Source organism: Balaenoptera borealis (assembly GCF_965194805.1).
Source record: "Balaenoptera borealis genome assembly, chromosome: 6".
NCBI classification, from domain to species: Eukaryota; Metazoa; Chordata; class Mammalia; order Artiodactyla; family Balaenopteridae; genus Balaenoptera; species Balaenoptera borealis.
This window is the reverse complement of record NC_138863.1, coordinates 89764614-89778309: the sequence shown is the minus strand read 5'-3', so window position 1 is coordinate 89778309 and position 13696 is coordinate 89764614. Positions and strand designations below refer to the sequence as shown.

The following is a 13696-nucleotide window of genomic DNA, read 5'->3' as shown; positions in this document are numbered from 1 at the left end:
GAAAGTGCCAAAGAGAAGTGCTGAACGTCCTACAGCAAAGGGAAGTTAAGAAGACAAAGTTGGGGAACTAGGCTTGGCAGATATTCAGGATACCATGTGTGAAGAAAAAGAGGTATGACCAATTAAAAGGGGCACATTTTGGACACAATGAACAGGTTTCCAAGGTTCAAGAAAAGGTACATAAGGGAATGTGTTGTAATAATCCAGGCAAGAGATGATGAAGGCCTGAATGAAGGCAATGCTTATCTTCTCACCAAGAGAAAAAGAATCGAGGGACAGGGCTCCAAAATACTTTAATACTCTAGGTGTGAATGTTCTAAAAATCTTGAATACTTGAATATCTAGGAAATTGCTACTCTTAATTGATAATTTCACTTTTAAGTCATGGTCCTTTCTTAGAGTTCAAAGGTCAGTTCTAATTGGCCTTCATACTAACTGAAAAGATTCTATTCTATTTTCCTGGTCATTATTAGTCTTTTGGTCTCTTCTTCTTGGGTCTGCCATAGTCTGAATCAAGTCAAGATTAAAATAATTATTAAAACCTCTCTTCAATGGAGTAGAAACTTGAAAAGACCAGGTTGAGCCACTGTGCCACCTGAGCTTTGAGTGTTCTCATAGTGAGTCTAAAAAGATGCAATAGAATGGGAAGGCTATTAAATGACAGGAAAATACACCAGAAGCCTTGTGGAATCAGACCTGCAAGGCTGTAAATTGTGGTTCCCATGTTGCAGATTAGGGAGAATGACTTCATCACATTTTTCGGCATTCATAAAGTTGGACTAATAATACTAACCTCATAGGGTTGTATGAGCATTTGTCATAATATCATATATTCATATATCAGATAAAACAATGTATAACAGCACATATCTCTGTGACCAACACATTATGTATGTTCAGTAAGTGTTATTTCTCTTGCCAGCCCTCCCCTAAGAAAATCAAATAGAAAAAGAAAAACTAAATTTCAAAAGGCCTACCCTACCTGGGCCTTTGCAAATGCTGTTCCACTTAATGCATTGTCTCTTTACCTGGTTAGCTTTTCTTTCTTCTGGTCTCAGCTTAGGTGATAATTCCTTCAAGAAATCTTTTCTGCTGGCTGAATTCTGTGTTCTTCCTTGTGAGCTGGTCTTTGTGTTTCATTAAACTGGTCATTAAAATTATTATTTGTTTCCTTTTCAGAATCATACATTAGACTGTAAGCCCTTTGAGGGCAGGAAATACCTCTGATGCCACTGTTTCCTCCATGCCTAACATAGGGACAGGCTCATTGTAAACTCCAAAATATGTTCACTGACCAACTGACTAATGGAATAAAATTGCTCTGGAAGGAAAATGGTAAAAATAATCCCATTGTGTCTTCACATATGTTAGGTTCAAAACTATAGTTCATAACTTTTATAAGTTACTTGATAGACTATGGCTCTAATACCAGTTACAATAGATGACATGTTTGGATTAGTGTCAGATACTCCAAATTTTATAAACTTGAGATACTACTTAATGTCTGTACTTACTGGAATCAGTGGGAGCAAGCCATACAGGTATATTTCTAATAAACTGAGTTCAAATTGACATTATAATGGTTCCTCAAGCAGGTCACTAGAGGACTTTGAAAACATCAATGAGATGACAAACAGATTGCCATTTGATTTGAATACCTGGCTCTTAGACACAGATTGAATTGGTCCTCATTGGCTCTTTTGCCCTAATATCATTACTGTTTAATTAAAAATAACCTCCAATATTGTTGACCTCATACTGAACACCCAGATTTAAATGAAAAATGCCATACTTATAATTTTGTTGATGTATACTAGGAATCCTTGCTCCAGAACTGCATGAAATGGAGTTATATTTGTTTGACTAAAAGAATACTTAATTTTACTTTTGCCATTATTTATTGCTGTCTCTCCTCCCTGGGCACTGGTGTTAAAATTAATTTGCTTTTCAGACCTCAGATTTTATATTGCCATTAGTGTTGTGAAATGTTTTTACTCAGCACAACTAAAAACTGATGTTTTACTTCCCACTAATGGACTTTTAATTAGGCACTGTAATGAACCATTCTGTCATTTCTTCATTTATAGAGAAGACTTTGTATATGCAAGATACAATTTTGACAGAACACCAGGTCCATTGAACCTTGCCGACTCGCATCTAACAGAGCCTAAATTTATTATGCTTTTGTCAGCTGTTGGATTTGTCATTTTAATGATACTGTCCACAGACTTATTTTGCTGCCAAAGAATAGCATCAACATTTGTTGATATTTTGATCAACAACTCCTGGGGTCCAATTCTGACTATACTATTACTTCTCTGGGGCCTTGAGCAAGTTATTTAACCTCTGCCTAAGGATTAATTGGTTAATTTTAATAAGTGCTTTGTTGTAAAAGGTGCTATGATTGCTAATAGTGATAATAAAATTATAATGCAGCCTTTTATAATGCATCAGGCTACCTCAGACTGTGATTCTATTAAGTTGCTAACTAAAATATAAGCCAACTGAATTTATTCTTTTTAAGAATACAAATCATTATAATGATGACCACATAGTATTTTTTTTAACTTAGTTAAAAAAAAAATCAAATATGGTGATGCTTCACCTTAAACAAAAACAAAAACAAACAAACAAAAAAAGGCTGGTGTACCATGATGATGGACCAGTTGGGAACTGAGACACAGCTCCACACAAAAATACCATTTGATTGTACCCTAATTAAATGTAGCTTTTGTGCATTACACTGATTATTCTTTTATAAACTTGCCTCCAAACTGCTTTCATTTACTTATCTATGATTATGTATTTGTTCATTTGTTTATTTGACCAATGCCACTGTTGGGTGTGGTCTCAAAGAGGTCATCCCAGACAAATAGAAGGAATATAGACAACTAATAATACTAGGTAAAAGTGAATAGAGCTAAAAAGAAATAAAGAAGCAGTGACTTGAAAACTTAGAAGACAGAGAGATTAATTCAGACTGAGGGTGGTTATGAACAACTTCAAAAAGGAAATTATTTTTGAGCTGGACAGAGACAGACAGATAGGATTTGGCACTGAGAGATGAGGGTGAGGAGAAATATGAAGAAAGTGCATTTCAAAGGGAGAGAATAGCATGAGAAAGTCACAATGCCAAGGAAGTTGACCTTTGCAGAAGGATGATCAGTGTGGTTTTACTAGAATAAAGGAGAGGGTGCAAAAATAGTTTGGATAGTAAGTAGGGTCTGCATTATGCAGGATCATGGCTGGCATTGCCCTGATTCGCTTGGACATCATTCAGTGTGGTGGGAAATGTGGAGCTGAAAAGAAAAAAAAAACCCTACAAGTTAGTAGATGGGAGTTGTGCTGGACTATTATGCTATGTTGAGAGGAGGGAGATGAGAGGATGCAAGCAACATGTGAGGAGGATACACACATATAACTGGACTGTATTTGCCAGATAAACTCTGCTGGTCTGTGATGCATATCGCTTGAGATAAATTAGGCGAACAATGTGAAAAGGGCATTGGATTAGGGTAGTGGCATCTATATATGTTGAAAAGAGGCTGACCTAATATGAGGAGAATATACACATAGGAAAGGAAACACCAAATGTAAAATAGATAGCTAGTGGGAAGCAGCCACATAGCACAGGGAGATCAGCTCGGTGCTTTGTGACCACCTAGAGGGGTGGGATAGGGAGGGTGGGAGGGAGGCTCAAGAGGGAGGGGATATGGGGACATGTGTATGCATATGGCTGATTCACTTTGTTATACAGCAGCAACTAACACAACAATGTAAAGCAATTATACTCAAATAAAGATTAAAAAAAAAAAACTGAATCTCTTTGCTGCAGAAGTGGTCTCCTGCTATAATATCAGAGAAAAAATATTTAATATTATTTTTGATTCTCAAATAAATCAGTATATATAGTTTGATTCTATGTTGTTCCATGTACTTTCTACAATGACCAGAGACCTAGGCCACTCTCTGTGAGGTCCTCAAAGATATCAAATAATCTGGGGACCACAATGTTAAGTAATTTTTAAAGGTGTGGACCCTGGGGTTGGATTGTATGAGCTTAAATCTTGGCTCTCCCAATTAGTAATTGTGTGATCGATCTTCAGGATGCTATTTATGCCTCCCTAGTAGCCTCCTCTGTAAAATGAGAATAAAAATAATAGCTACTTTATTCATAGGATTAAATGGATTAATAGAATTTATTTTTAAAAAAAGAAGTAATTACAAGAGTGCCTAGATGTAGAAAGATCTCAGTAAATGTGACTGAGATCGAAAATCAGTTTTTTGGGGGGATAAAACAAAACTGTGGCTGCTGTTTTGAGAATAAATACAGAGGGTGCAGAGAGGAAGCATGGAGATAAATTAGTAATAATCCAGGTAAGAGATACTGGTAGCTTCTATAAGGGTAGTGAGAAGAGAGGTGATGAGACGCATTCAGATTCTGGGTATGTTTTAAAGGTAAATGTGAGAATAAAGGTGGGATATAAAGGAAAGAGAGGTGTCAAAAGTGACTCCAAGATTTTTGGACCTGAACAATGAGTATTCGCTTTACAAACACAGGGAAAACTATGGTAGACAAATTTTTGGATGAGAAAATCAGGTTAATTTAGAGCCAAGTCAAGCTGTCAAAGAGACATTTAGGTATAAACATCTGGGATTCAGGCAACAGCTAGTTCAGCTAGAAATTTAAATTTGGAATCATTCATATTTGGATGGTATTAAAAGCCATGCAATTAGTTGAAATCATCTAGGCAGTGGGTCTCAATCTTAGTCATATATGTGAAATACCTGGAAAACTTTAAATATTATAGATGTCCTATTTCAGGCTAACAGGATCAAAGTCTTTGGAGGTAACTTGGTAAACTGTATTTTATAAAAGCTGTTGAGCCCATTCTAATGTGCAGAGTCGTATGGAAATCAAGGGGTGGGTGTGTTAGAGGAGTGAGCTGTGAGAGCCATGGATTGGGTGCTTAGTGCTTGAGTCCTACACAGGGGAGATAAGCCCCCTTAGTAAGTTGGAGGACCACTGGGAATAACAGGCTGTAGGAACCGCTGCTTTTGAGGAGAGCATGCATATCGGCTTACCCCGCAGTCAGAGCAGAAAGGGCAGATTGAAACCTCCTGGCTGGCTTTCTTACCACCTCTGTGCATGCCCAGCCCAAGCTGAGCAAATGCTCCAGCCCTGTTTGCTGCATGTCACAGTGCAGCATTCAATCTGGGGCTGCCACAACTGGGGAGAAAAACTCAACTATGGGACACGGAGGTGACAGGTCCCAGGGTGGAGCCCCGGTGGGGCAGCCATGGCCACCGTTGGCAATTACTCAAGCAGTGCATCAGAAGCCACCCAGATCTCTGACAGTGGCTGCTCTACCACAGCCCACACCCCACATATGCAGAGAGTCCATGTAGGCCTCACCTTCCCTGCAGTGTGATTCTACAACAGGGCAGTGGCAACAGAGGCCATGGGGAGTGATTGGCTTTGAGGAACAAAGGGGACTTGGTCTTGAAGCTGCATCTGAACACAGTGAGGGAAATAACTGCTGATGCCTGCACAGGCAGTGCATCAGAGACAGCTTGAACCTCTGTCTGAGACAGACATGGGCTGAGAGCCCACGTGAGACCCCCTTGCTTTGACACTACACTACTCTGGGGAGAGAGGAAAGCACACACTGAAAGGAAACTGAGGTACCTTAGGGATGACCCTCATGGCTTTTGCTTCAGCAACTTGGGATCAGACCCCAGCCCTGATAGGGCCAATATGTCCATCAAGCAGAGAGAAAGTCTTGCCTTACACCCAGCTCCAGCTGAAGCCCCTCCATCTCCATCCCCATCCCCTACCAAGGTGATAGCTGCCAGCACACCCTAAGGAAAGACATGACTTGCATACAGGACAAATCCAGCTCTGCCACCAAAGGCACTGAGCACACACAGTCTGTATAGAAATGTTTCCATATAAGAACACCCTCAAGACTGAAATAGGTAATTGTTTCACAAAATTCACAGAGGCAGAGAAAGTTAAGCAAAATGAAAAGGGAGGGAAATATTCTCAACTGAAAGAGCAAGAGAAAAACCATGAAAAAAAATAATGAAACAGAAATAAACAATTTACCAGATAAATAATTCAAAGCACTGGTAATAAGACTGTTAACTGAATAGGGAAAATAATAGATAAACACAGCGAAAATTTTAACAAGGAACAAGAAATTATAAAAAAGACCCAATCAGAAATGAAGAATTCAATAACTGAAATAAAAACACAGTAGAAGGAATGAACACAGTAAGTTATAGAGAAGAATGCGTAAGTGATCTGGAAGATAGAAGATTGGACATCACCCAGTTAGGGCAGCAAAAAGAAAAACAAGTTTTAAAAAAAGTGAAAACAGTTTAAGAGAGCTCTGTAATAATGTTAAGCATACCAACATTTGCATTATAGGGATCCCAGAAGGAGAAGAGCGAGAGAAAGAGATTGAAAATATATCTGAGGAAATTATGGCTGAAAACTTCCAAAACCTGAAGAAGGAAACAGATATCTAGATATAGGAAGCACAGAGGGTCCCAAACAAGATGAAGTGAAACAGAGACCTATACCAAGACAAATAATTAAATGGCAAAAGTTGAAGATAAAGAGATAATTCTAAAGGCAGCAAGAGAAAAATAAAGAGTCATATACCCTGAAATGCCCATAAGGGTATCAGGAAGGAAATAATAAAGACCAGAGAGTAAATAAATAAAATAGAGACAAGAAACTAGAAAATAATCAATGAAACCATGAGCTGGTTTTTTGATAAAGATAAACAAAATTGATAAACCTTTAGCCAGGTTCACCGAGAAAAAAAGGGAGGACACAAATAAAATCAGAAATGAAAGAGGAGAAATAACAACCAATAGCAATGACAAACAGTTACATGCAAACAAATTGGACAATCTAGATTTATGGACAATTTTCTAGAAACAAATCACCTCCCAAGACTAAATCAAGAAGAAACAGATAATCTGAACAGAATGATCACTAGTAGTAAATTGAATTTCTAATAATAATTTTTAAAAAAACTCCCAGCAAACAAAATCTAGGATCAGATGGCTTCATAGGAAAACTCTACTAAACATATAAGGAAGAGCTAATAAATATACTTCTCAAACTATTCCAAAAATTGAGGACAGAACACGTCCACATTCATTCTATGAGGCCACCATTACCCTGATACCAAAATCAGACAAAGACACTACCAAAAAAAAAAAAAAAGAAAGAAAGAAAGAAAATAAGAGGCCAATATCTTTGATGAATATAGATGCAAAAATCCTCAACAAAATATTAGCAAGCCAAGTCCAACAATATATAAGAAGGATCATATAGCATGATCAAATTGGATTTATTCCAGGGATACATGGATGGTTCAATATTTGCAAATATATCAATTTGATACACCACATTAACAAAAGGAAGCATAAAAATTACATGTTCATTTCAATTGACACAGAAAAAGCATTTGACAAAATTCAACTTCCATTCTTGATAAAAACTCTCATCAAAATGGTGAAAGAGGGAACATATCTCAACATAATAAAGGCCATGCATGGCAAACCCACAGCTAACATCATACTCAACAGTGAAAAGCTGAAAGTCTTTCCTTGAAATTCAGGAACAGAAAAGGATGCCCACTTTCACAACTTCTATTTAACATAGCATTGGAAGGCCTATCCACAGCAATCAGACAAGATAAAGAAATAAAAGGTATCCAAATTGGAAGGGAAGAGGTAAAACTGTCACTATTTGCAGATGACAATGATACTCTATGTAGAGAACCCTAAAGCCTCCACCCATAAACTATTAGAACTAATAAATAAATTTAGTAAAATTGCAGGATACAAAATTAATATACAGAAATCTGTTGCTTTCCCATACACTAATAATGAAATATCAGAAAGAGAAAACAAACAAAAATCCTTTTAAAAATCACATCAAAAAGAATAAAATACCTAAGAATAAAATTAACTAAGGAGGGGGCTTCCCTGGTGGCACAGTGGTTGAGAATCTGCCTGCCAATGCAGAGGACACGGGTTCGAGCCCTGGTCTGGGAAGATCCCACATGCCGCGGAGCGACTTGGCCCGTGAGCCACAATTACTGAGCCTGCGCGTCTGGAGCCTGTGCTCCACAACGAGAGAGGCCACAATAGTGAGAGGCCCGCGCACCGCGATGAAGAGTGGCCCCCGCTTGCCACAACTAGAGAGAGCCCTCGCACAGAAACGAAGATCCAACACAGCCACAAATACATAAATAAATAAAATTAAAAAAAAATTAACTAAGGAGGTGAAAGACCTATACTTTGAAAACTATAAAACATTGTTTAAAGAAATTGAAGATGATACAAAGAAATGGAAAGATATCTATGATCTTGGATTGGAAGAATCAATATTGTTAAAATGGCCACACTTCCCAAAGCTATTTACAGATGTAATGCAATCCCTATCAAAATACCTATAACGTTTTTCACAGAACTAGAACAAATAATTCTAACATTTATTATATGGACCCAGAAAAGACCCCAAATTGCTAAAGCAATCCTGAGGGGGGAAAAATAAGCAAAGCTGGTGGTATAACCTTCCCAGACTTCAGACTATACTCCAAACTACAGTAATCAAAACAGTGTAGTATTGGCACAAAAACAGACACATAGATCAATGGAAAAGAATAGAGGGCCCACAAATAACTCCATGCACCTACAGTCAATCTACTACAAAGGAGGCAAGAATATACAATGGAGAAAGACAGTCTCTTCAACAAGTGGTGCTGAAAAAGCTGGACAGCTACATGTAAAACAATGAAATTAGAACACTGCCTCACACCATATGTTAAAAAAAAAACTCAAAATGGTTTAAAGACCTAAATGTAAGGCCTGAAACCATGAGACTTTAAGAGAACATAGGCAGGATACTCTTTGACATAAATTGTAGCAATATTTTTTGGATCTGTCTCCTAAGGCAAAAGAAAATGGGACCTAATTAAATTTAAAAGCTTTGCACAGCAAAGGGAACCACTGACAAAATGAAAAGACAACCTACTGATGGGAGAAAATATTTGCAAATGATATGACTGATAAGGGGTTAATATTGAACATATATAAACAGCTCATACAACTCAACATTAAAAAAACAAACGACCTGATTAAAAAATGGACAGAAGACCCAAAAAGACATTTTTCTGAAAAAAGACATACAGATGGTTAACGTGAAAAGATTCTGAACATCACTAATTATTAGAGAAATGTGAATCAAAACAATGAGCTCTCACCTCACACCTGTCAGAATGGCTATCATCGAAAAGTCTACAAACAACAAATATTGTCGAGGATGTGGAGAAAAGGGAACTCTTGTACACTGTTGGTGGGAATGTAAATTGATGCAGCCACTATGGAAAACAGTATGGAGGTTCCTCCAAAAACTAAAAATAGAACTGCCATATGATTCCGGTCCTGGGTATATATCTGGACAAAATGAAAGCACTAACTGAAAAATATACATGCACCCCAATGTTCATAGCAGCACTATTTACAATAGCCAAGATATGGAAGCAACCCAAGTGTCCATCAACAGAAGAATAGATAAAGAAAATGTATATATACAATGGAATATTACTCAGCCATGAAAAAAGAATGAAATTCTTCCATTTGCAGCAATGTAGATGGACCTAGAGAATATTATGCTTTGTGAAATAAGTCAGACAGAGAAAGACAAATACTGTGTGATATCACTTATATGTGGAATCTAAAGAATAAAACAAATGAATGTATACAGCAAAACAGAAACAGACTCATGGATATAGAAAACAAACTAGTGGGGAGAGGAAAGGGAGGAGGGACAAGATAGGGGTATCAGATTAAGAGATACAAACTACTATGTATAAAATAGATAAGTGACAAGGATACTTTGTACAGCACAAGGAATTATAACCATTATTTTGTAATAACTTTAAATGGTATATAATCTATAAATATACTGAATCACTATGTGTACACCTGAAACTAATATAATATTGTAGAGCAACTATACCTTAGGTTAAAACAAATGAGCAGGGAAATAAAGTTGTAGCTAGAAAGGGATGTGAGCACAAAGGAAAGTTTCTAAAGAAAGGACTAGGTAAAAAGAAAAACACTGATAAGGCAGAAGAAAGAGGGGACAGTTGTATGAGATGTGTCCATGAGTATCTAAGAGGGATATAATGTAGGAGTGGACAGTGTAGCATTAGACATGGCATGGGTCCCTAGTCATAAGAAGGAAGACAGAGGATGTGGTGTAGGACAAAGTAATTTGAGGGATCTGGTGGTGGGAGCTTGTGGCAGTTTTCTTTAGACAGCTTCTTTTTTTATTAATGAAATAGGAAGCAAGTTCCTAAGCTGAGAATAAAGTTGGGGCACAGGTATTGGAGGTTTGGGGGGAAAGGAGAAGATGTGACACAGACATCTAGGAGGGTTAATGGATTAATGAAATACAGTGGAAACCATAGTAAGTGCCCATATGAGATTAGTGATAAAACCTCAAGTTAGACCAGTCTATTTTTTTTTTTTTCAGTTGCATTCAGCGGTGGGGTGCCAGTTCAGGACAGATGAAGAACTGGATTTAACCATGGTTATGGTTTTCTAGAAAAGTACAAGAGAGGGGAGAGGGAGCAAGATTGTTAAGGGTGTATACAAGGGAATGACTGCAATGATGGACCATGGAATCTAAGCTGGGAAAGGAAAAAACAGAATCTTTAAAATAAGAGATGGATGAGGAACAACGTAAAGAATTGTTAGATTTGGGGTGACGGGGTGGACCTGAAAAATAGGGCGTGGCTGAAATTGAGGTAATGGAGGGAGTGTAGATCTAGGTGATAAGATTACTTAATGTACAGCTCACAGCCTGCTGTCAGACTGTCTTGTGGACGTTTCTTTCACTTACAGTACTGACATCTGTCTCCAGTGTGTTCAGGCTGGCAGTCGCAGTAAGGCTGGTTCCCAGCAGTAACACTGCAGGTCCCTCCATTTTGACAAAAATCCTCACAGACTGTCTTACCACAGTTTGGTCCAGTGAACCCTAGTGCACAGCTGCAGGTGGGTCTCCCTATTGGGAAAAAAAGGTAATGAAAAGGCAATTAGTTGACAAAATTGTTTACTTATATGGAATCTTCACTAGGTAAGAATCAAGAAGTCAGTATTCGGGGCAAAGTCTGTCCACTACTTAATCTGTGACTTTACACAGTAACATGACCTCTCTGTGTCTCAGCTTCCCCACGTTCCAACGAAGCCTAGGTTAGAAGATCGCTCAGGTTCACATCAGGTAAAATAATCAGAGCTCATTTTGTGAACAATTATACATGCATACATACATTTTATGCTTTAAAGTGCTTGTGTTATTCTTTGTATTTCTGTTTTCATGTCCATTTTGCTTTTCAATTATTTTTGTTCTAGGCATGTGGTAATGCAGATTGTGTTGGCCATTAGAATATAAAATAGAGACAATCATATTGCCCAGTGTTCAATCATCAGGTACCAATCACTGCTGTATCTACATAAAACATGAGCTTAGGCTTATTATAAATAAATATTTTAATAAGTTTAAAGTGGACATGTCAGCTGTAATAAGATTTATGAATATTAGTTATTTTATTTGATATAAATACACATACTGCATTTAGTATATAAGCACTTACTGAATTCTATTTTATTTCATTTTATATTTTTATTCATGGTGAAGGACTGTCACTTGTAGTCTAAAGATGATTTAACAAATCTAATGTTAATAGCACACAATAGCAAATCTGACAGATCATCTTTGGATATTTTATTTGTTCTGTGGGAACTAACATCACAATGAATGGTGAACAATGCTTTAAGGTGTTTTGAACATAACACAGTTAACTGTTATGTCAAGAATGAGTCTCTCTAACTGCCTGGACTGTCAAGAACTGAGTGGAAAATGGAGTCTAGAATTAGCTCTGCAGGAGAAGTGAAGGAAAACAAAGCAAAATGAATGGCTACCATTTGTAATGGGGGCAGAATAAAGTTTAGAGGTTGTACAAATATAAAGTAATAACATGAAAGGGAATAACAAAGAAATTCAGTTATTGATCTCAATTAACTAGGACTCAGAAAACGTCATTTAGTTGTCTAGTATCAGAGACTATCCAACCATCTCCTCTCTCACCATTGTAGACATGCAACATAATTAGAATGGTCAGAAAAATGCATAAGTGTAAGGCTTACAACTTGAAGTGTAAAAGTGATAAAAGTTTTTTTTCTGTTGCCATAGATTCTACATTCTACTTTGAAGGACAATTCTATACATATGTATTTTTTGAAAAGCATTCTTAAGTGAATAAAACGTCTCCAAATAAAATCCACCTGCATTTCCAAGAAAATGAATAAATTGAGCTCCACAATTTATTTATTTATTTTACTTTGAAAGGCCTCCACACACTTACAAATGGCTAGAAGCTATTGCTTCTCAAGGAAGAAAGTTATATACATTTTTACAGTGGGTACTATTGCTTTAAAACTTATTTATACGTGTTTTTAGTTTGGTGGCAGATAAATGCCTATTAATAGGTTAAGAAACAAGGTAAAATTTATACACATTAAAAGCTGTAATGTGTATAAAATAACCTCATATTTTTTTATTGCCAGAAAACTGCTTTAAAACATTTAGCCAAATATTTTTCTTATGAAAGTAGTGAGTTTTCTAGCTGTTGCTTACATATAGACAAATAGACACAAACGAGAATAACGGTAGAAGATGAAGAGGATAGATAATTGTTAGAACATAGTCACTAAGCAAAATGAAAGCCCTGAATAAAAGAAGTAATTCATCTACATCAACAAGAACCAGTGAACGACTTACAGAGAAATAGAACATACAATCAGGAACACAAATTAACATGAGCTAAATGTGAAACAAACAGTACAGAAAGTATAAGGGGAAATCAAAATGCATTAGAACAATCAGAAAAAGTGCCATACAACGTACAACTTATACATTGTAGATTTAAGTTTTTCTACCTTAATTTCTAGGTGTTTTTCTTTTTGTTTAAAGAACTAGGAGTGAAAAAAGTAAAATGATAGAAGTTTGAAAGAAATCAACCCAACCTGCTAAGGCACTTGAAAATTCCTCTGTTCCAGTCGCTCAGAGAAATGACACCATGCTTTCATCTCATCTACAGCTGTTTTGAAACTAGGGCAGAGTGACCAGGTTGTCCCCCAGCTAGAATATGCCTCTCATCATTTAGATTCCAGCTGAATTATTTTCAAAAAGCTCCACTTTCTCTTCCTTTGAAGAGAAGATTTATTTTTGATAAGTATAAATCTTCATATTCAGGAGAATATTATCTGACTTGAAACAGTGTGGTGATACAGCAGATCTTTTGTTTGCTGATGGGAAATGAACCATCTGCTGCAGAATTCTATAATGGGTTCCAGCTAATATTTTCAAGAATCTCTCTGGGTGCACCCTAACAAGTTGCACTGGATTCATTTTATAAAGATTTTTTAGGTAGCTGAATTTGATTTTGCCATGTGAAAAGGAAACAGCACTGTTACAATGACTAAGGTATGGATTTATAGCAGTGATACATCCAGGGAGCTGGAGAGCTGACAGCCTGTAAAGGTAGCTCAATCAGAAAGAGCGTCAATTGACCTGATGAAGAAGGGGAAGGAGGAGTTTGCT

General features: G+C 37.0%; 1 protein-coding gene across 1 annotated transcript in view; it reads right to left on the bottom strand.

The window, feature by feature from the left end:
* LRP1B (LDL receptor related protein 1B) overlaps positions 1-13696 on the bottom strand; it is a 1905856-nt gene that overhangs the window by 75237 nt on the left and 1816923 nt on the right. The window contains exon 85 of the mRNA XM_082395829.1: positions 10937-11098. Coding sequence (XP_082251955.1) covers positions 10937-11098 — 162 coding nt within the window. The remainder of the gene's footprint in view (positions 1-10936; positions 11099-13696) is intronic.